At 41.0% G+C, this 24,580-nt stretch overlaps 1 protein-coding gene across 6 annotated transcripts in view; it reads right to left on the reverse strand.

Moving 5' to 3' along the window:
- Pus10 (pseudouridine synthase 10) overlaps positions 1-24,580 on the reverse strand; it is a 73,660-nt gene that overhangs the window by 17,340 nt on the left and 31,740 nt on the right. For all 6 annotated transcript variants that reach the window (XM_031342841.1, XM_031342843.1, XM_031342842.1 and 3 more), the window contains 7 exons: positions 17,372-17,406; positions 14,584-14,695; positions 11,682-11,743; positions 10,957-11,002; positions 9,539-9,603; positions 7,318-7,403; positions 6,265-6,390 (listed from right to left, as the gene is read on the reverse strand). In XM_031342841.1, the coding sequence (XP_031198701.1) occupies positions 6,265-6,390; positions 7,318-7,403; positions 9,539-9,603; positions 10,957-11,002; positions 11,682-11,743; positions 14,584-14,695; positions 17,372-17,406 (532 nt within the window). The remainder of the gene's footprint in view (positions 1-6,264; positions 6,391-7,317; positions 7,404-9,538; positions 9,604-10,956; positions 11,003-11,681; positions 11,744-14,583; positions 14,696-17,371; positions 17,407-24,580) is intronic.

Genomic DNA, 24,580 nt, shown 5'->3' on the forward strand with positions numbered 1-24,580 from the left:
ACTAGTAGTGATGTATTATTTTTAAGTATACAGCTAATATGTTTGGAGTTATTTAAAATTTATATTAAAAAATGTATTTTCACTATTGCTGTAGACGAGCATCTACATAAGACTGTTAAATTGATTGTTGTTGGGGCTGGAGAGATGGCTCAGTGGTTAAGAGCACTGACTGCTCTTCCAAGGGTCCCGAGTTCAAATCCCAACAACCATATGGTGGCTTACAACCATCTGTAATGAGATATGATGCCCTCTTCTGGGGTGTCTGAGGACAGCTACAGTGTATTTACATATAATAAATAAATAAATCTTTAAAAAAAATTTGATTGTTGTTTTATATCAAACAACTTCCATAATACTTATTTTTATTGTTATAATATTTTATAAATTTTAAGGAATATGACAAAAAAGATATTGTAGGTATTGAAGGGGGGGTCTCTGGGAGGAGCGGTGGTACAAAAGGGAAACAAGAATGTAATTCAATTCTGTTTAATTAAAAAATATTTTTAAATGTTAACAAATTCAGATAAATTGAAATCATGTAACTTTTCTCATCATAATGCAATAAAAGTTTAAAAAAAAAAAGAAAAAAGAAATCATCCTAGCAATACATGGGAGGTGACCTCAAGGGCTAATGACCACCTCGTCTCTAATCTCAATCTTGACTAAAACAGTAATGGTAATATGCCACGTGCTAGGGTAAAATTATATACACATCGCCTAATTCTTAGTATAACTTTATGAAGCATTAAATAAATGAACATTAACCTCCATATATTTAGGCAATATTCCCAGGGTCAAACAAACCAATGGCAGAGCTATGTATTTCTGATGTCGAAGCCAGAGTTTAGCTAGCATCTGTACTGCATCTCATGGAAATCCAAGGCTGGGAGGAAGGCCCACCTCCCTGGCCACTGCTCTCCACAAAAACTTTGTCTTTTTTCTTTCAAGTAAGCAAGCCCAACAACAAGAGCAGTCATGCTAAAATTAAACCCTATGGAAAGAAACTAAGAGAAAGGTCTGACCTTTAAATAGCAAATTAATTATATAGCCTAACCCACCATGGAGCCATGTTAAAACCAATGCACAATCCAAGATGAACTTACCATCACAGATCAAATACTAAAAATGTCAAACAGGGAAAACCGTTTTACAGCTCATAGACACAGATCAAATGGAAGACTTTACCACCACAGCAGCCATGACTCCAGACACTTTAACCAGGTGGCCACAGGCATTCATTTTCCTTCTAAGGAAGGTGAAGCAGGCAGGCCATGCCAAAAGTCACATCAGATTAACAAATGCAAATCGGGTAGTAAGGCTGGTGGATCCACCATTCTAACACTAAAACCAATCAACTACTTGGTCATACTGGAGCCAGCAAGGCAGAAGCAGAGGATTGGATGGAGGACTGAGAGGGGCTGGGAGGCATTGGAGCCCTGAGCAGTCTCTACATTGATGAACAAACGTGGGAGACCATCAGAGGCCTGCCTCACAAAGGCACTGCTGCACTCCCTCAGGACGTCTGCTGTGGCAACACACAGTGCCTAATATCACAGGGACAAAGGTAAACCAGGTGGACTTGTCTGCATCCACAGAGAGTTGCCACTGATGGGAAAGTATGATGTGACATGTAGATACAGGGCAGGAAACAAATGTAAGACCATCCCTGCACACACATTCCTGCAAGCACAGTTCCATATTCTACTCTTTATTCTATTTACTGTTGTATTACATGTGTACGTCTATGTGGTGTGTTGTGGGTACAGGCATATGCCAGTGTTCATGTGGCAGTCAGGACCATCTGCAGAGTTAGCTCTCTCCTTGAACCATGTGGGAGCTGGGGACCAGACTCAGACCATCAACCTTGGCAGCACATGCCTGTAGCCAGTGGGCCATGCCACTAGCTCCCTTTAGAAAATGTTTCAAACTTGAAATCTAAGAAAACAGATCGAATCCTAGATAGAACCTGGAAGTCATTTATGGGGAAAACTTCAAGACTTTCTTAAGTGTGTAATGAGGAACAGCTGGGGGAAAGTCTTTGGTACTAGAGAATACACGATTAAAATTTACTTTTCTAAACTTGAATTGTGCCTTGCCTTTTCCCCTCTAATTCTACATGTTCTTAAGGCATCTCCTCAAAGGAAAGGTCATGTCAAAAGCAAAATGAAGAGCAAGGATTGATTATCAGGGACCATTAAGTGGTAGCCCAGCTATGTGGTGGCTTTCAGACCTAGGGCAGATGGCTGAAGGCTTGAAGGCCCCAGTAAGCCAAGATACAGGGCTTAGACCACAGGGAACTGGCCTAACAACCATTTTATTCAGCAAATAAGGTAGTAAATGTAGTAACAGGGAAAAACTTCCTAGATTCATTGACTCTGAGAATGTGTCAATACTTAATACTTATTACCTACAGAATTAGCAGGTACATAACAGGACTGGGCTAGTTCAAAGCAACTGAGAGACAAGTTTATATGCCCTCCTTAGAAGACAGATGGCTGTGTATGAAGCAAGGCTGCTCCATCCAACACTGGTTTGTTTTATATGCTCTCAAACTCAAGGAAGTAACTGTTAAAGCTCATCTTCCCAGAGCCCTCAGATATGAACCACTGACTGGAAGTTACAAGTCACCCAGCTAAGAAGCATGGCTGGCAAATGATGGTTATCAATCAGGGATTCTGAACAAGCTTATAACCACCCACAACTACCACACACACAGGAGCCAGTCAGCATCCAGGTCCAGATGACTGTACTCATATCAATTTTTCAGTGAACACATTGAACATAGAATTAAGTTTTGTGGCCTGGAGAGACGGCTCAGCAGTTAAGCGCACTGACTGCTCTTCTAAAGGTCCTGAGTTCAAATCCCAGCAACCACATGGTGGCTCAAAACCATCCATAATGAGATCAGAGCCCTCTTCTGGCACATCTGAAGACAGCTACCATATACTTAGATATAATAATAACTACATCTTTAAAAAAAAAAGAAGAAGAATTTAGTTTTGTTTGTATGTTTGTTTTTTGTTTATATGTTTGGGGTTTTTTGTTTGTTTGTTTGATTGATTGATTTTTGAGACAGGATTTGTGTATCCCTGGTTGTCCTGGAACTCACTATGTAGACCAGGCTGGCCTTGAACTCACAGACATCCACCTGTCTCTGCCTCCTAGAGCAATGAGATCAAAGGTATGAGCCACCAACACCCAGCATGTTTTTGTCTTTTATTTTGAGTTTTTTGTTGTTGTTGAGACTGGGTCCCACTGTATCGTTCTGGCTGCCCTGGAACCTACAGGGATCAGACTGACTCTGCCTCCTGAGTGTTGGGGTGAAAGGTGTGTGCCACCATGCCTGGCCTATTTTTTGTTTATCTGTTCTTTGAGACAGAGTCTCAGAGACCTCAGACTGGCCTCAAACTCACTATTTACCAAGGATGACCTTAAACTTCTAGGTCTCCTGCCTCTACCTTCCAAGTGCCAGGATTCTAGGCCTGCACTACCGTGCCCAACTGAGAATCAATCCCAGGCACAATTGAACTACATCCTCAACCTCACGGCTGGATTGATTTTCAGTTAGGGGACAGTATTTCCCTCTTCAAGTGGAAAATGACCCCCCCACCAAAAAATTCCCTTTATGAAAAGCTGAAGTGGGTATGTGTGGGGGGAGGGGGTTGGCAAGATGGCTCAGTGGGTTAAGAGCCCTGACTGTTCTTCCAAAAATTCTGAGTTCAGATCCCAGCAACCACATGGTGGTTCACAACTACTGGTAATGAGATCTGACGCCCTCTTCTGGTGTGTCTGAAGATAGCTACAGTGAATTACACCAAAGTGAGTGGGGCGGCAGAGGTCCTAAATTCAATTTCCAGCAGCCACACACATGTTGGCTCACAGCCATCTGTACAGCTACAGTGTACTCATACACATAAAAATAAATAAATAAATATTAAAAAAAAAAAAAGAAAGAAAGAAAAGCTGAAAGGGGAGTTTCAGAGCCTCCAGCAACCTGGAACCCTGAAGAAGCTAGGGGTTTCTTTGGGACCTAAGTAGTCCAAACTGAAGATTCCAAAATCCTTATAGAAAGGAAGTGAGGCAGCCCCAGAAAATGTGAGCAAGACTTCTTTACTTTTTTCTTTTTGATGCAATGCCATGAACCAAAGCCAGACCCTAGTGTACACTGAGTGATGCCATTAGCTCAAGCTGAGCTTATTTTTTAAGTCCTCATAAACCATATCTTATAAAAAAAATAGCAGTTTGTAAATATTAAGTAAAAGTTCATAGTAATGCCACAAAGCCTTTTTCCTAAAAATTTGGAAAATATTAGTTTTCTGGGTCCCTTTTTCCATTCAGAAAATAATGCAAGGCAGGTAGGGAAACAGCTGAGCCACGTTAAGTGCTTCCTGTAGAAGCATGAAGACCCTAGCTCGAAGACCCAGCAGCCATGTTAGCACCAGAGGCCCTAGCTGGAGAGATGGCTTTGCAGTAAGAGCAGTTGCTGCTCTTGAGCAGGACCTGAGTTTGGTTCTTAGCACCCACATAAGGCAGCTCACAAACACCAAGAACTCCAGCTCCAGAAGACCCAATGCTCCTAAACCTATGGGCACAGCACTCATGAGCACATTCCGCCCCCCACTCCACCCCCAGATATATGTATATACATAATTTTTAAAGTCTTTAAAACAGTGAAGGGTGACAGCATGCGTCTGTAACCCTAGTACTTGGTGGGTACAGTGAACATGAGCAGATCCCTGGCTAGCCACCTCGGTGAGCTCCAGGCTCAGTTCCACCTTGTCTCATAAAGTGAGGTGGAAAGCAACCGACGAAGACATCTAGATGTACTGGCTGACTGTGTGTCAACTTGACACAGCTAGAGTCACCAAGGAAGGAGCCTCAGTTGAGAAAATGGCTCTGTGAGATCCAGATGTAAGGCTCCCAAGGGGAGCCATCCCTGGGCTGGTGGTCCTAGGTTCTATAAGAAAGCAGGCTGAGTAAGCCATGTGAAGCAAGCCAGTAAGCAGCACCTTCTATGGCCTCTGCATCAGCTCTTGCCTCCAGGTTCCAGCCCTACTTGATTCGTGTCCTGCCTTCCTCTGATGGTGGCCTATAATCCAAATAAACCCTTTCCTCCCTAATTTGCTTTTTGGTCATGGTGTTTTCATCACACCAATAGGAACCCTACCAAGGCAACAGGCAACACTGACCACTGGCCTCTACGTGCACATCCATACGTGCACACACACACAGAAGAAAACCTTGTATATAAACCTTTAAAAGGTGTGGGGTACGGGAGAGATGGCTCAGCAGTTAGGAATGTGCACTGCTCTTGCAGAGGACCTGAGTCCAGTTCTCAGCACCCATGTGATACAACTCACAGCCCTATAACTGCAGCTCCAGGGGATCCAGTACCAGTTAACACTCAGGTGTAAGTACCAATACATAAGAATAATAATAATAAATAATATAAGGGAAGTTACTCATATGACAGACAATAAATCATGAGAGAGATGTGTCTAAAGTGTTTGTTCCTAACAAGTCAGAGGGCTAAACAGGACAGCCACTGCTCCGCTAGACCTCCGCCTGACTATACAGAATGTTCCTAGGTGTTTCTCAGAGAGAAGGGCAGTGCCTAGGTGATCCATGAGAGGCCCCACTCCAAAGACTGATGTCGCCTACTGCCTAAAGTTTTTGTTTTACAATTGAAGTCTTAGACCTTTCCTTCTTATCTATTCCTACTACGTAAAATCACCAGACTTGAAGCTGCTTTGACTTACAGGCCTGTTGAGACAAGGAGAACACAAGCTTTCCCAGATCTGACTCATCCCACTAATCTGGCTCATTAATACCTAGGAAATTAAAACACAATGCACTCCATAAAACCTCTGTAAAATGGTTGCTCCAGTCCTGAACTTCCTCCCAAGTTGCTTCTGTAGGCTAAGGCACTAAGGACTCCTGAACAAGCACTGGACATGAGAGGTGAAACTTCTTCAAAGTTTGCCAAGGTTAGGGATTAGTGCATTTGTCTAAAGCAGTCTTGGTTGTTTTGAGTTTCCCAGGAGAGAGCACACGCTGAGAAAGGACAGCTATCCTTGGCTCTCTGGACTAAAATCTAGCATGGGCTGGAAAGCCCTTTGAACATTAACAGTAGATGTTCTGGGGAAGCCTGGAGCCAAGGAGCCCAGGCTGAGCATGACTAACCAAATAGACATTTTTCCTGGAGCCTTCAAGGCATCTTTGTGAGTAACAATATACTTAAAACATGAGCATCTTAACACTTACTCTCTGCTTTGAATACTGCCAGCAGATGATCTGAAATTAATTCTTCCACCGAAGATTCCATTTTCCTTTCTCCATCAATTATCCAAGGAGTTTGTGGTAGATTCCTGGAGTATTTATTATATCTGCCTGCCAGAGAAATATCAGGTAGTTGGATGGAAGGCTGTGAGTATGACAGGATGTGAATGTATGAGGATAAAATGGGAAGTAACAACTATTTAGTAAGTTTGCTATTTTGGGTGCTAGGATATAAAAGGAGGCCCAGCCCTTAACTAAGAAACAGTCTAACTTGGGAAGCCATCCCATAAATATGGAGATAATTAAATAAGATTTAAAGTAACAATAGAATAGGTACCTTAGAAACAGAGAGACAGCATATCAAATGACTGAAATAATTTACTAACGTGACTCAGTGACTGAAAGAGTTACATGATACTGTGAAACACAATGATCATAAAAAGACTCGTCTTTCTAGGCAATCATTTAAATATCATGGTCACTGTTGATGATGTATTACAGAGAATTAATTTTGTGAAAATTTTAAGAACTTCTAAGTTAAAAAAGCAAAAACTCCCCAACCTCCTAACAAATTGTGACTCACTGACTTATGAATAAAGCTACAAAAAAGAAAGAAAGAAAGAAAGAAAGAAAGAAAGAAAGAAAGAAAGAAAGAGAGAAAGAAAGGAAGAAAGAAAGCAGCCACCAGAGGCAATCAAAAGTAAAAAGCAATTTCATTATAAAGCAACTATAACTTTTGAAACAAAGCAAAAACCTGTTTGCTATATACCAATTAGGAGAGTCAATACATTTTCTTCTTCTCTGTAAAAGAAGCATTGTCCTCTTGTGTAAAGCCAAGTGTTTGGATACAGGGAGGATAGTGAAATTAGTTTTGTTAAGTTTGTTTTCCATGTTACTAAGTGTCCTCTGCCTTCCTAGTTTTCTCTTGATCAGTTTCAGGCCTCTCTACATCAGTAAGACCAGAATGGAAGAGCAGTCAGTGGACATATTCAGGAAGGGAGCCTCACAGGGTGTGTCTACTCCAAATGAAATACTCACCAGCGACAAAAACAGCACCGTGAGTGCATTCAACTTCAAGGACAGTGCATACAGACTTGGGTGAGTTTGGAGGACAAGGAAATTGCCTGAAAAACAAAATAAATTTTATGGACACTAATATTTGAGACACAAGTCAACAAAACCAAGCTGCTTCAGCCTGGACTGTACCCCTGCCTACCTTAGAGTTCTGAAGCAAAAAGGGTTCTTCAGGTCTTTGCTAGTTTTCAAATGTTCCTGTCTTGTTTTAAAGATTTATTTATTTTTATTTTATGTATGTGAATATTTGGCCCACATGTGTGTCTGTGTACCACATGTGTGGAATGCCTGTGGAGGCCAGAAATGGTCGTTGGATCCTGGAAATTGAACCCAGGTCCTCTGAAAGAACAGCCAGTATACTTAATCTCTGAGCCATCTCCTAGTCCCCACGTCAGTTTATATTCAGATAGGGCCTCACCAGGTTGGTCTGGAACTCACTACGTTACAGAGTCTGGTCATAATCCATTTGACCTAGTCTCCTGAGGACTAGATTACAGGCATAAGTTGCCTATATATACATCTGTGTACCTCATGTGTGTCCGGTGCCTGTGGAAGCAGTGAACTCCCATGTGGGCGCTGAGAATCAAACTCACATCCTTAACAACAAGTGCTCTTAACTATTGAGACAACACTCCAGCCCTTATAGAGTACCAACACACAGTAGTGGCACCAAGAAAATTGGGGCTTTTATGTTACCCTCCACAGTCAGGGGATCTTATCTTCCCCAGTGGTAATGTCTAACAGCCTGCAGATTTCTGGGGAAAATCCATATATACAATGCAGAAGCCCCTCCAGGCTCTTTAACCATTGTGTTCTATTTGGTCACTTACTGCTGGCTTGAATAAACCTTCATTGCTTGGGTAAAGCTATCTGTGGTGGGTAAGTGCTCCCACTTGTGTATATGTGTATGGGGGGGGCCTGCCCTACCTGTGGGGAGTCCTCCTCCACTTTCCCTCCTTCTTCCTTCTCATTTCAACTGTGACTCTGGCCATCACACCACAGAGTCTCAAAAAAAGGGACAAGCTGGGGTGCTGTTCTCATAGCTAGAGGAAGTAACAATTTATCCTCTGTCCATCATTTAGGAATTTCCAAAGCACCATCTGGAGGCTACCTGTAAATAATTAAATTCTGATTTAGCCCCAAACAAGGGGCTTGGAACTTTTCTATGATTTCCCAAGGTATCCTAACAATAAAATCATTTAGAAACCCAGGAATTGGTACCTATATAAAGTATTCTTTTTAATCTTAATTCTCTGTGTATGAGTGTCTTGCCTGCATGCATGTCCGTGCCTCATGTGCTTGCCTAGTGTTCTCGGAGGCCAGAAAGTCAGATTCCCTAGATTGTGTTACAGTTGTGAGCTGTTGTGTGGATGCTGGAACTGAACCAAGCCCATCTCTCTAGCCTGTAGATAGAGTGCCCTTTACTTTTTAAAATTTAATGAGAATATTTCCATTGTGAGACTCATTTTTTGGTTCATAAGCAATAAGAAGCCCCATCATAATTTTTGCTTGATATTTATTCAAGAATCTTCTAGAAGGAAAGCTATAGTAATTCATTTTTTAAAGCATTGAAAATTAAAATATAGTTTATTGCATTTCTACATGTTAAAAATTTGTATTTTTGAAAAGGGCATTGATGTCAAAAGAAGCAGCTGAGACGGCTAAGATTCCATGTGTGGGATACAGAACGGAGCTGAAGCCAGGCTCCTGACTTTTCAGCCAGTGCTTTCTGTCCCAGTGAGTTCACTACCAAGCCTACTCTGCTCTTTTAGAGACGGCCACGCTATACAGTATCAGATTGGGGATGGGACAGGAATAGCACTAGTCCACGGGACAGTAAATTACTCAGGTGAAAACTTAGGCAACGTGGCTCCTGTTTTGGAAATCAATGTCCTCCTCTCAAAATCAAAAGTTTAGGTTTTGGTCCCAGGGATTGGACCCAGGCTCAACTCTACTAGGTAAATCCTGTACATAGAGCCACACTCTGGCTCCTCTTCTGTAAAACAAGGAAGTCAGATGACTCATGTGTAATTTGATGAACATTTACTAAATGCTGCACATGCTATACGAGGGACAGGCTGTTAGAAGAACTGAGATGCACACAGCCTAAGGGACAGCCAGGCTAGTACCACTGATATTCCCATTGTTTTTAAACGTGTGCTGTGCTCCTTATTTCTATACTTACAGGAGGAAGTCTTCTTCTTTTATCTTATTCAAAGCTTTCAAAACTGCCATTCTGGTGAATACTGACTATACAGGGTGAAATGAAAAAGATGTGAACTAAACAAGAGCTGAAATACAACATATTTAAAATCAAGAAATAATTAAGAGTCCCAAGAAAGCAAGTCAAACTTTTTTTTTTTTTTTTTGAGACAGGGTTTCTCTGTGTAGTCTTGGCTGTCCTGGAACTCACTCTGTAGACCAGGCTGGCCTTGAATTCAGAAATCCGCCTGCCTCTGCCTCCCAAGTACTAGGATTAAAGGCATGCACCACCACCACCCCAAGTCAAACTTAAGTGCTCTAAATGTTAGTCTGTACCTGGCATGCCTCTCCAGGCCTCTTCTTCAGTCTATGTCCTTAACAAAAGCAGCCAGGGTAGATCAAGGGATCAGGAAGAAAGACTTAATGGATACTTGTGTTCAGCTCATTGTCTCCTATTAGTACATCACTGTGAGCCAAAATCTTTCTCTCCAAACATTCTGTCAGGGTATTTTACACAGCAATGGAAAAAGTAGCAAAGGTAGGATCAATACTGAGCCCAGCCCACTGCTGTGTGATGAACCTGGTCATGAGGTTCTTAAGCCTTTGGAACTGACTTGTGGGAGGAATGTGAAAAGTTGGGAACCTTGAGTGAGAGTAGCTCTTGATGATATAAGAAGAACCTAATGAGTCATTCTTGTGGAAGCTGGAAAGATAAGAATGCTGAGGAGGATTCAAGAAGTACAGGCCTGGTTCATGTGGTGTCAGGTGGAACAAAGCTTCTATGAGGAAGACTAGGAGCCACTCGTGGGATAACTATTAAGGAGATGAAGAGAACCTCCTGCCCAGCGCTGGGACAATAGGAAAGGTGTCTTGAGGACAAACTGCACACACTGAAGGCTCCATCATATGAAGAGTCAAATTCATGTGAGGGAAGTAAGCCTAAATCAAAAGGGGTCTTGGCTCCTTGAAGGTAAAAACCCAACGGAAGTGTTTCTCCCGGGTCAGCACACAGAAGATGATGCAACAACTGTGGACCAAAAGAGCCAGACTACATCCTGAGCTGGCAGCACATCCACAGGGCACTGCTTTTTAGCAGAAGATGCAAGATTCAGGGGGTTATGGAGTTCTGCTGTGTGCTTCAGAGAAGAGCTGAGGCTGGGTAATGTGTGGCATGATGGGAGCTCTGCAAAGAGGCTCTGAGCTACAAGTTCCAGGCCAAACAGGTTACACAGTGAGTTCCAGGGGACCCTACATGGGGCTGTCTCAAAAAATCCACAAGAAAATAAATAAATACACAGGGTAAAAACACATTGACCAAATGGAAATATTTAAAGACCAGTTCTTTCCACATTTCCAATGCATATTCACTTTATTGGTAATATAACAATTAAAAATACTTACCTGTTTGTTTTTTGCCGGTTTGAAACAATCTGGGCAAACTTCACCTCTGAAATAAAATTCAAGTTAAGATAAAAATTTAGTCAGGTGGTAGTGACATATGTTTTTAATACCAGCACTTGTGAGGCAGAGGCAAATGTATCTTTATGAGTTCGAGGCCAGCCTAGTCTACATAGTGAGTTCCAGGACAGCCAGAGCAACCTAGTGAGACAACTATCTCAAAAAAAAAGAAAAAAAGGAGGAGGAGGAAGAGGAAGAAAAAAAGAACATCTTAGTCTCTCTCTCTCTCTCTCTCTCTCTCTCTCTCTCTCTCTCTCTCTCTCTCTCTCTCTCTTTCTCTCTCTCTCTCTCTCTCAAGACAGGGTTTCTCTGTGTAGCCCTGGCTGTCCTGGATCTCACTCTGTAGACCAGGTTGGCCTCGAACTCAGAAATCCACCTGCCTCTGCCTCCCAAGTACTGGGATTAAAGGCATGCGCCACCACCACCCAGCTAAATACATACATCTCATATACCTATATTTATATATTTTTGTACATTATATAAATATAATGTATATATTTGTGAGTTGTATTGGTTTCTCTGAGGAATCTCTACAAAGGGGCACATTTTAAATCTAAGATATGACAAGTTTTAAAATATTCACAAGAAATAAAAACAATACTATCTTCATGAAAAAGAAAAACACTAACAATTTTACATAATTGACCCTTTTTTACCGGGCAACTTACAGGAAATGGCAATCTTCAACTGTTTCTGGATGAGCAAAGACCACACTCACTTCGAACAAGCTCTACAAATGACAGATAGTTTTTAAATGAGCAAAAGGAAACTAACAGCTAGCAACTTATGAATGGAAATAGAAGTCACAACTCCCAACACCCAACTCCCAAAGGTTGGCTCAGAAAAGCTACAAGGAACCTAGAATACCAGATCTCTCAAACCTCCCTGTTTGCTTTAGAAGGGAGGCACTTTTTCTAAACCTAGTAACCAACGAGACTACCAAAACTGTTAAAAATAAGGTTGTCAGTTTGTTTGTTGTCTTTTGAGATTGTAATATAATTCCAACATTTCTGTCTTTCCTTCCCTCCGTCCAAAACTCCCCAAATACCCCTCCTCACAGATAAGTTTTTAATTCAGATCAACTTGTGTCAGTGTCAGACAAATGTATACATTAGAATGAAGATGGATAAAAATTCAGAAGCTGAAAGGAAATAATTAAAAATAGAAGAGACCTTCCAGGTCCCTGAACAATTACTAGCAGGTCAAAAACATTTTGTACAAATCTTTTTTACTTTTTTTATTTTTTGTTTTTTTGAGACAGAGTTTCTCTGTGTAGCCCTGGCAGTCCTGGAACTTACTCTGTAGACCAGGCTGGCCTCAAACTCAGAAATCTGCCTGTCTCTGCCTCCCAAGTGCTGGGATTAAAGGCAGGTGCCACCACTGCCCGGCTTTGTTCAAATCTTTAAGAAATCTGGATGAAGCCTCTGTGTGTGTGTGTGTGTGTGTGTGTGTGTGTGTGTGTGTGTGTGTGTGTGTGTCTGTGTCTGTGTCTGTGTGCGTGCACATGTACATGTGTATGTGGAGGCTAGAGGCTAACCTTATCTTCTGAGATGGGGACCTTGCACTGGAACTGTCCCTCACCAGTAAGCCCAGGCTGGCAAGCACACTCTGGGGATCAACCTCTGCTCGGCTTTTATGTAGTACTGGCAATCCTCACTCTGGTCCAAATGTTTGTGTGCCAAACACCAACTGAGCCATCTCCCCAGCCTTCAAGCTTATTCTTAAAATATTCAAATTTGACTTTAAAAAAGTGTTTTTAATTTTTGTTTTTTCAAAAGTGATACTTCCCCATTTTAAAATAATCAAATACAAGATGGTTTTCCAATCCCATCTCACCAGGGTGAAACCATAAGCTGTTTGGTATGTTTCTCACTAGCCACTTCTTGACATTTTGGAAAGCTGTCCTATTAATCTTACTTCATAGATAACTTTTAGTTATAGGGACTGTGAGACATTAACCTATAGAAAAATATTCATGTTATTTAAAAAATTGCTGCAGCAAGAATTTCTGTATGTGAATAATTTCATGCTATATATATCTTACCTCTGCAGAGACTATTCACAATTTGATACTGAAGCAAAAGTTACAAAGCCAACTGTCTTTTTATTGAGTTCTCATGACACTGAACTCACTAGATCTTTACCAAGCCTAGTCTCTCTAGAATCACAATAACAAATGGCTTATGTTTTGTTCTGTATCCTAATCTACATTATAAAAATAAAATGAACCAAGTATTTTCTATTAAAGAAAACCAGCTGGAACCTACTCACACATTATGAGATCTTTTGTCTCTCACTTTCTGTTCTTTGACTCAGTATGTAAATTTTAAAATTATCTTCTTCAAAATTGAAATTTGAGGTAAGAACAGTTTATTAATGACTTCTCTAATTTCCAAAGTACTTTCGTTACTTTGTTCCCCTCTCAGACCATCTGTGAGGTAGTTTTACTCTATTCTTTCAGTTTAAAGAGCTGATCCTGCTGGTCGTAGCACTTGAGGGGGGAGGCAAACGGGTCTTATAACCTGAGTTATAAGATCCTGTCTCAGAAAAGCAAAAAAAAAAAAAAAATTAAAGGGGTTATTTTCACAATGATATAGAGCATTTCATTTAGAATGGTTTTCAAAATGCTGGTTAGTTTTAGAAGATGGTGTTGTGACTTTACTTGAATAGGAATATATCTAATACTTGGGGAATCCCCTTCATGCAAAACGAGCATGACCCTGGACTAGGGAAGCCTAAAGTCTCATGAGCTGGGCACCTGCCCTGTTTTTACATAGGGTAAACCTGGTGAGCTCTCCCAGGACTGAGGCCAGACTATCTCTAGATAGGAACAATGGCCAGGCAGCCCAGATTCAAAGGCCTAGAAACAGAGATTTGAGGTAACTCAGGTATTATGGGATGAGCCCATTTCACTGTAGTTGAAAAACCTAATGTCGATGTATTTGAAAGCAAGTCAAACAAAGATAAACCATTAAATAGTCTGGAGTTAATTCAATACTTGCTTAGATTTTTTTAAAATCCTGTGCGTGTACATGTGTGCACATGCTTGTGAGTGTGTGTATGTGTGCATGAGTGTATTTTGTATGTGCATTGTGTGAGTGTGTATGTGTATGTCTGTCTGTAGGTCAGAGGACAGTCTGTGGTAAATGGTTCTCTCCTGTCACCAAGTGGGTGTCAAGGACTGAACTCAGGTCATGAGACTTCATGGCAAGCACCTTTACCCTGAGCCATCTTACTGGCTCCTTCTCAGTTTTTAATAGATTGCTTTATATCAGTAAATCTGTCCTTCCAGCTAAGCTATAAATACATGTCAGGTAAAGATTCAGTTCTAGATTTTTAAGGTCCATGTGTCCCCAGTATTATCTTTCTAAGTGTCCTGGATCACAAAGAGGAAAAAAAAAAAAACAAAACAAATAAGAGGACTTAACTTCAATTTAAAAAGTTCTAAATGAACATTTAAAACCTTCAGAGACCATCACAGAGTTATATGAGCTTTTGGCTAACCAGGTATCCAGCATTATTGAGGTGAAGCAGTCCCCAGAGGTCCCTAGTGCCACTGGTGTCCAATACCTTTCCGTCAGTGGGAACTCCCAGCTTCTCTGAAAACAGGGGGTAAGCTATCCACTTGTAGGCTTCTTTCAGCTGAATTACATCATTTCTTCCCAGGGACAGACTCTGCTTTCTGAATAACATAAGAATCAATTCGCTGGCATGAAAAACTTCATTGTTCACGATAAAGAGAAAAATAAATGCAATTGTTTTAAAGTAATGAGTGCCTACTATGTGTCAGGCACTTTTTTTTTTATTGTTTATTTATTTATTATACATAAGTACAATGTAGCTGTCTTCAGACACACCAGAAGAGGGCATCAGATCTCATTACGAATGGTTGTGAGCCACCATGTGGTTGCTGGGATTTGAACTCAGGTCCTTCGGAAGAGCAGTCAGTGCTCTTAACCACTGAGCCATCTCTCTAGCCCCATCAGGCACTGTTTTATAAGGTAGATAGAAAATTAAATAAACCCAACAGAAATTCCTCATCTCATAGGCCTGTATTTTAGAGACAGCAAAGAACAGGCATTTTTAGTGGCATATGAGCCTATTTTTGAAGATTCAATAAAAAAAAAAAACAAAACACTAATTTATTTTCCTGAGTTGGAATTCCAAGATTTATACATTCTGGAAAGGACAAATAAGGTTAACGTTTACTGCTTGGAATTAAAAAACGAATACAATATTATATCCATGCTACAAACATTTGCATCTCCTCCCTTGCTGACAATGGGGCTCATTTATGGGACTCAAAGTAAAAACTGCAGTCTCCCCAACCCCCACTGCCTAGAAGAAACATTCCATACTCAAGGATCAACATTCTGAAATGTTCACCAGTGCAATACGAGTTAAATAAAGACCTCACTAAAGATCCCCTAAAGCCTACCCATGAACCAATACATAAGTTTGGATAAATGCCCATTATGAGAGCTAGCTTTAGTATGCAACCTACAATTGTTAATAAAAAGGAACTGAGGAAGTAAATACAGAGTATAGCATTAGTAAAACCAATCTACTACCTCAAGTTATTATTACTGAATTAACAAGCCTATATCATTCAAGTAATGAAAATACCAAACATCATAAGCGCCAGTCACAGGACTTCTTGTGACGACAGGGCAAGACTCCAATCCTGAGTAATCTCTGTTGTTTGTTTTTGTTGTTGTTTGGAGACAGGATTTCTCTGTGTAGCCCTAGCTGTCCTGGAACTCAGGTAGACCAGGCTGATTTTGAACTCAGAGTTCTGTCTGGCTCTGCCTCCCAAGTGCTGGGGGACTCGAGGTGAGTGCTAGCACAGTTTACCCTGAGTCATCCATCTTACTGTCTAATCTTCACTAACAGAGTTATTACCTAAAACAATACCCCTTGCAATCGGCAAGGCCAGCAGAAACTACTAACTGCAGGCCAGAGACAGTTAAGTAGTAGCTACAATGAACTGATCTGGGAGAGACTGTGTGAGAACTAGGAATCAAACTAGAATCCTTGCCCGGCAGTGGTAGCCCATGCCTTTAATCCCAGCACTTGGGAGGCAGAGGCAGGCAGATCTCTGAGTTCAAGGCCAGCCTGGTCTATAGAGTGAGTTCCAGGACAGCCAGGGCTACTCACAGAAATCCTGTCTCAAAAAAACAAAAGCAAAAAACAACAACAAGAAAACCAACTAGGATCCTCTGGAAGAGTAGCAAGTGTGCTCAGCTATGGAGCCGCTTCTCCAGCCCCAAGAACATATGTTTTTAAAGGATGAAAAGTAGAAACAGAAAAATAAACTATTTTAAAATTGTTTATAAACCCGAGAATCTAAAGATCTACAGCAAAACTAATCCTGTTAAAACATTGTTCTCTATACACTTAAAAAAATTGTTATAGCTAAATTTTAAGGCTTTGAAACTTAGAAACTTAAAACCTCATTAAGCCCGCAATCTTTGATAAATGTGTGGTTATTGATCCTTTTAGAAGGGAAGATTCAGACATAAAATACAAAATAAACAACAACAAAAAACCAGGTTAATTATTCTTTTTCTATAAACCTCAGAACCACAGATAAGCTTCTAATATAGAAAGCTGTTTTCTTTTGGGTTTTTCTCACTGAAGTACACAGGAACCTCCAATAATCACACAGCCACTCTTTAAGCTATAGAATGTTTAGTTAAAAAAACAAAACAAAACTCTGAAGAATTAACAAGTTTTTTTTTAAATGCAGCTGGCAACCAAATCCTGATTTGAACATGTAAGATTCTTTTATATCACTTGACATGTGTGGTTTTCTTCACTACAGAAATGGTTCATTTAACTACACAGTACCACCCTGAGAAAGGTATACATAATATATTGTATTTAACACCATATTACATTCCTTAAATCCCAAGATCTAAATTCCAAAGCCATTTGTCTTTTAAGGGATTGCCAATAGGTGTTATCTATAAACTCACAGTTGCTCTGACTTAAGCAGAATTTTACTTTTCATGGTTTATCATCTAGTTTTATTTATAACAGCTTCAAGTACAAATCTAAAATTTATTATCTTAAAGTTTTATTATCTTAAAGTTTGCCTCCCAAACTACATTCAAAAAATGCCTAATGCTTGTAAATATGTATTTACAGTCACATTGAATGAGTCAGTCTTGGCAGTGTAAGGCAGTTGGTCCTTGCTGTATAAGGATGCAAACTGGCCATGGTACATAAAGAAAGCATCTCCTGTGCCAATCAATGTCCCTATAGCTACCCAGTCTACTCAGAGGCGAAAGGTAATCTAAGAAAGAGGTAGCTCACATTTAAATGACAGTAAAAACTCCCTACTTAAATTACTTACCCCATTTCCTGTTTTACCAGCAACCAAGCAGCATGCTGTAGGCAAGTCAGTCACACCCAGAAAGAAGAGAAAAGGGAAAGTGTTCAGTTAAAAAGAAGCTCCAATATCCTTAGCAAAGGGCTTAAACACTTTGCTAGTTAAGCTTCCTCTTATTAGATGATGAGCCAGTATTTACTGCAGTGACCTCAGGCTCCATTCAAATAAAAACATATAAGATTTCACTTTGCAGTGCTGACTTGCTGTGGTCTAGGAATTGAAAGTAGCCTTGTGGCCTCGTGGTATACACCAACAAACCTAGCACTTAGGAGAGGCAGGAAGATCAGAAGTTCAAGGCCAGCCCTGGCTATCTAGCAAGTTTGAGGCAAACCTGAGCAACATAAGACCCTATGTCAAAAACCAACAGCCCAAAGTGATTACGCACACATACTACTTCTAAAACATAGAACTGAAGAATCTCGTTTTCATTTTTCCTTATAACTATCTGGCTCATGATATATTTATATGGTGAAGAGTTAATGTAGTACTTCTGCCTACAACTCTCTGAAATACAACAAAAACCAAGACAAATTTACTCAAATGAAAGAATAGATACACAATAAAATATATAATAAGATAAATATAGCAAAATGGTAATAATTATAGAATCTAATGTGGATTGACATTTCTTTCAACTTTTTTCATGCATTTAAAAATTCTACAAGGTTAGGGAAAACTTATTCTGGGAACAAATAATTAAAACTTGCAAAACTTTGGAGGCTAAAGAGGCAGCTCAGAGACTATAAACGCAGGCTGCTCTTCCAGACGAGCTGAGTATGGTTCCCAGCATTCACACAGGTGCTCACAACCTCATTCACTCTTCTCTGGCCCCCACTGGTGCCAGGTATGCACATACATACAGGCATGCTACTACTTAGTAAGCACACACTTAATACTCACCAGCCGTTACAGCTACACTGAGTGCTGAGCTCTAACTAGACCACTAAGGAGAGGTTGTGGTTGTTACAACACAAATCAGATGCCCCCTTATGGTTGCAGGACTCGATCCATTCCTTTGCACCCCCAAACTGCTATGGTAATTCCAGAGTCTCCCTCACTGGTCAGTATAAGCTATAGAAAACTTGTTGGACACAATCTCATACTCCTTTCTCTGCACTTTTGTTGTTTTGAGACAGGTTCTCATTGTGTAGCCCTAGTTGGCCTGGAACTAAACATGTAGACTATGCTGGCCTTGAACTCAAGAGATTTGCATGCATTGCCTCCAAAGTGTTAGGACTAGATGTGCAGCACCACATCTGGCTCCTCTGTACTTTTTTAGTGACCTTTCTGTCTCTTTTAAGTTACTTCCTCATGAAGGCATCCATGTACGAAGTATCTTACCACATCATGATTATAAAGTGGCAGAAAACTGGAGGTTGCTGAGGGAAACCAGATAACCATGGGCAGCACAAAATTAAATCAAAAGCTTCAGTACTTTGCTAACAAGTTTTCCCTTCCTAATCCTCTGCAGGTCGGACAAAACTAACCACACAGCAGTAGATAAAAGACTGAATCCCCAAGAAGTCAGTATTGCTCAATTCGATTTTTACCACATGCTAACTATGCCCGGGACCTGTTTCTGCCTAGGAAAAGGAAGCATATCTCTCCTTCTCAGGTCATCAAGGAAACTTTAATAAATATTCTATCCTTTAGACAGCTGGGAGAAAAAAAAAAACATTCTCTAGAGTAATCAATAAATTCTTCTGACCCAACAGAATCAAATGGCATTAAAGTTAACAAGTTTAATCAAGTTTGATACCAGAGGCACTATGTTACCTCCTGAAAGTTCAGGAGCCACACAGGTTAATCCTAGACTTAGCTTAACATTAGCTGAGAATTCATTCTAGCTAGGCAAATCCTAGGGAAGTTGACCAACTACTTGCTGAGGTGTTGTGCTCGCTGGTAACACAGCCTGGATGCTACTAAGCATTCCTCTAAATACAAAGGAGAGAGTGAGTTGGGATCTAGCATCCATCTCTCGCTGAGCTTCCTGACTGGACACATGACAGGCCACCTGCTGTGCCTGCTCCCACATCTTCCTGGCCATGAACCTCTGGGAATTCTGAGTTAAAATAACCCCCTCATATCCTTGTCTAAGACTAGTAATTAAGACAAACAAAACTGGAAAAGTTACAATCTTTCCAGTGTCAAATCAGGACATGAACCCAAAGACTAAAACCAAAACGTAGGAACGGCCACGTTCACACACATACAGCACCTCACAGACGGCCACGTTCACACACATACAGCACCTCACGGACGGCCACGTTCACACACATACAGCACCTCACAGACGGCCACGTTCACACACATACAGCACCTCACAGACGGCCACGTTCACACACATACAGCACCTCACAGACGGCCACGTTCACACACATACAGCACCTCACAGACGGCCACGTTCACACACATACAGCACCTCACAGACGGCCACGTTCACACACATACAGCACCTCACAGACGGCCACGTTCACACACATACAGCACCTCACAGACGGCCACGTTCACACACATACAGCACCTCACGGCAGTGTACAAAAGCAACACTGGGTCCTGGAGTCTACACAACTCATCAGCCATCATATGGCATGTTCACCTTTCCTATGTGCTAATGGAGGAAGATGATGGAGAACCACTTGTGCCGACATTCATCACACATGGGGAAATTTAGCACAAGAAAGTCCTGAGTTTCAGGGTCTGAGAAAGCGGAAGGGAAGGTCTGGCTTGGAAATAATCAAGATATACCATATACATGTATGAAATTTCAAAGAATAAATGAAAAATATTATAAAAAAGATAGTCATATATCCCAGAAACACGAAGAGAGAATGAGCAGCCCACTCTTTCTTTCTTATTTCCTACCTGGTTCCTATAGACATCTAGGTCTGTAAGCAGGATGTCTGGGAGAGAACAAAAGCTTGCACAGGAGTAGGCACTACCTCTCTGAGTAACCACTTCCACGGTGGCTTTGTCTTTGGCCCTGCATAGCTTAGCTATAGGTAAAAGGGTTCAACACTTTGTCATTGGTGGGGGTATCTCCTGTATAGTAAGATCTCACTAACATGCAGAAGACTGACAAGTCTCTGTCTATGAGCAAACCCATAAAATAAAAGGAAAAGGCAGTGAAATGACAAGACACATTAGTAGCATGGTGGGGGGGGCAGGGGCGATAACATCGCTAGGTTCTATCTGAGGACAGGGGACCACCTGTCATACATGCTGAGTTTTGAGGAACTGGTTCTGAGAACCACCTAGGTAACCAATGGAGAAAGTATACTCTAGAGAGAGAAAATTCTATGGTGCAGAGCCAGAGGGTGCTAGGAAGGTTCTGGGAGCTCTAACAATGCTAAGTAAGGCTGAGTGGAGAGGGAGGCAAAGGAAGAGACAGGAACTTAGTTCACAGGACCACTGTCCCCATACATAGGGACACACTAAGATTCCATGTTAAGGTAAACTCAAAAGCATTTCATGTAATGGAGCAGGATGAGCATATCTGTCCCCAGAAACACTCACTGTGATTGAAGGATGAAGGAAGACATGAACCAAGCAAACAAAAGACACTCGATAATAAACCAGTGATTCAAGCAAGGAATAATGTGTTATACAGCACAGCTGCTGAAGATGAAGCACAGCGGTGACTTTTAGGAGTAAGGGGCTGGAAAGATGGTTCAGCAGCTAGGAGCACTGGATGCTCTTCTAAAGGACCCATGTTCAGTTCCCAACATCCACAGTTTACAATCCTTTGTAATTCCAGTTTCCTGGGGTCCCATGTCCTCTTCTGGCTTGTTGTGGGCACTGCATACATGCAGTGCACATACATACACATATGCAAAACATACACATGCACTAAACAAAAGGTAAAAAGGTAAGAAAGGCACAGACTAGCAGGACTTCCACACCAGCAGGAATTTGGAAGTTTCTAAATACTACCAATGTCATTGAAACCCTGAAACTCATCTCTTCAATTCAATTACAACAAAGATGGTGCGCATATGGACTTCTCTCAGTAGGGAATGCTAACAGTTATATGGGTAGCTAGGGGCATCAAAATGCCTTTTTCTCATAGCTAATGTCCCAACACACACACACACATACACATGCAGAGAAAGGGAGTGACAGAGAGAGATACAGAGAGATCCTCTGTTGTTTTTCTCTGAGGGACTGAGAAAAAGAAAAATGAAACAAGACAATAAGACTTCCTTTACTCTAGGTTTCCCCCACTATGTTGCAATTAAACTGAAGAGTGTTAAAGGCTTTTTTGGACTAGGAAAAACAGGGAAAGCAAGGACAGATCAGCACAGACAGAATAAATCTGCAGGGCCCAATTAGGTTACAGGTCAATTTCAAGGTCCTAAAATGGCTACACTGTGAGTTTTAAGGCTTTCCACTGTGCCTTCCAAAACTGCTATTTTCTTAGCTCAAAGATTTGACTGAGAACTAGGAAATTACATGAGTGGGGTGGAAGAAAAGGTAGGGAGAGTGATTCAAACAGGCAGAATGCCAGTGAAGAAAACTATTCATGAGCTACAACTTAGCAACTGAATCCAGGTAATTCTGGAGTTAAAAGCATTAGTGCTGCTGACAGGTGTAGCTGAGATTTGCAAATATATTTTCCTTTGAGCTTGGTGTTGGAATAACTACCCTTACAAAACTCAGTGAATAAACCTTTGTCCTAGAGGCTTCCAAGCACCTGCCTCAGGCACAGCACTGCTCCAAGAATTCACTGGACCATCATAAGACAAGACTGGCCTATAACAGGCAGCAACTTTCTTGGGGAAGTTCCTAACTTCCAGCCCGTGGCTAGAGGATCCCATGCCTTCCTACAGGCCATCATCAAAAGACATGGACAAGACCACCACCAACAGACATGCTAAGAGCAATGGAAGGAGAATTCTCAATAGGGCCTCAACCCTAGACAAAGAGCTACAGATTACTAGGAAATGCTGTAAGCAGAAGGAAACTCTCTTCGCCAGGGAAGAACCTCCCAAGTGGCTATGTATACCAAGTGGTCCACCCTAATATGCACACAAGTCATTATATACACGGGGAGCAACAATTAGAGAAGAAGAGGCCAGAGGCTAAGAATCTGAGAGGAGCAAGGTAGGGGGTATATGGGAAGCATATTAGCATTAGGGGGAAGAGAAAACGAGAGAATTAATTTCAAAGGAATACTGGCTCATCTAGAGCACCTGTGCAAACAGGATAAAACCAGCTCCAAGGGTAGGTCAGGACTTGCAGCTGCAGCTCAGCTCATGAGCATCCATGGACACATAATAAGTGAGTAAAAACAGAGATGGCTGCATTTGCTGGACAGAAGATGAATGCATGAACTTGCAAAAAAGGTAAGTTGTTACACTGTCCAGGCTAGTTTTATGTCAACTTGACACAAGCAAGAGTCATCTGAAAGGAAGGAGCCTCAGTTGAGAAAATGCCTGGCAAATGGTAGTACAACCTTTAATCCCAGCACTTGGAAGGCAGAGGCAGGTGGATCTTTGTGAGTTCTGGCCAGTCTGGTCTACAGAGCCAGTTTGAGGACAGCCATGGTTACATAGAGAAACCAAAAAATAAAAAATAAAAATAAAAAAAAATAATAATAAAAATAAAAAGAATATCTAGTTGTAGTATATTTCCTTAATTAGTGATTGATGAGGGAGAGCCCAGCCCAGTATGTGTGGAGCCATTCCTGGGCTGGTGGTCCTGGGTTCTACAAGAAAGCAGCCTGAGCAAGCCATGGAAAGCAGTCCAGTAAGCAGCACCCTCCATGGCCTCTGCATCAGCTCCTGCCTCCAGGTTCCTACCCTGTTTGGGTTCCTATCCTGACTTCCTTCCATGATGGACAGCGAATTCAGAAGCATAAGCCTAACAATCCCTTTCCTCCCCAACTTGGTCATGGTGTTTCACCATAACAACAGAAACCCAAATCAGACACATATCTATACCAGGGTTCTCCAAAAGTTTGATTAAATGATCTGTCACATTCTGAAAAGTTTCTGAGGATTCAAATACCTTGCTTAGGCTCGCTGTACCTGTCATTATTTATCATATCATAAAGTGAAAGTACACATTTTAAAAATGTCTAATTCATTTAAATCACTAACACAATGAACTCATTGCCTGTCAACATAACACCCCGCAAAAATGTACATCTCAAACAAAATTATTTAGTAAGGAATAACTTAACTGTATACTTAAGACAGTCAACTCAACTAGCAGCATTATAGGACTGAGCTATCACAGGATAAGTGACACGTGTGAGTGCTGGAGCATGTGTGAGCATGTGTGTGTGTGTGCACACAAACATGCATACAAGTTTCCTAATAACCAAGTAAAAAATGTTACAGGAAAATATAGATCCACTAAGCTTTCAACTAAAATTTAAAACATATACATTCACAAATACCTAAGATTAAATATTACATAATTGAGAGACATAAACAAATTGAAAAATTACAGAAAAATTTTCCCTAAACCAAAGTTTTATAAAAACTATAAATTCATACTTGTTGAAGTGACCATAAATGAAAGTAAATGAGAAATAACAGGATGAAGAACTAGAGCAGGCAAAGCCTAGCACAGTCACCCCAGCAACTCTGACAGCTCAACTTTTTGAAAATCAGACAAAAAGATTAAAATGTGGGAAGAAACCCAAATAGTTCCTAGTACTTGGCAGGGAGAGTCAGGAGGGTCAGGAGTTCAAGGCCAGGGCCACTGAGCTCTATAGCAAGTTGAAGGGCAGCCTGGATAGCATGAGGACCTGCTTAAAATGTAAAACTGGCTCAGAGGTTAAGAGCAATTGATTGTTCTTGGAGAAGTTCAACTCAAAGAGTCCACATAGTAAGTCAAAACCTTTACAAACTCTACTCCTAGGGAAGCCAAACCCCTTTTCTTACCTCCTCAGGTACAGGCATGTATTTGGTGCACAAACGCACATGCCGGCAAAACACTCACATAAGATACTAAAATAAATAAAAATTTTAAAATAAAATAAAATCAGGAAATGGAGAGATCTCCCATGCTCATGGATTGGCAGAATTAATATAGTAAAAATGGCCATCCTACCAAAGGCAATCTACAGGTTCAACACAATCCCCATCAAAACCAAAACACAGTTCTTGAAAGACATGGAAAGAGCAATTCTCAAATTCATCTGGAAAGGAAAAAAAAAAAAAA

This window comes from Mastomys coucha, unplaced genomic scaffold (genome assembly GCF_008632895.1).
Source record: "Mastomys coucha isolate ucsf_1 unplaced genomic scaffold, UCSF_Mcou_1 pScaffold22, whole genome shotgun sequence".
NCBI lineage: Eukaryota > Metazoa > Chordata > Mammalia > Rodentia > Muridae > Mastomys > Mastomys coucha.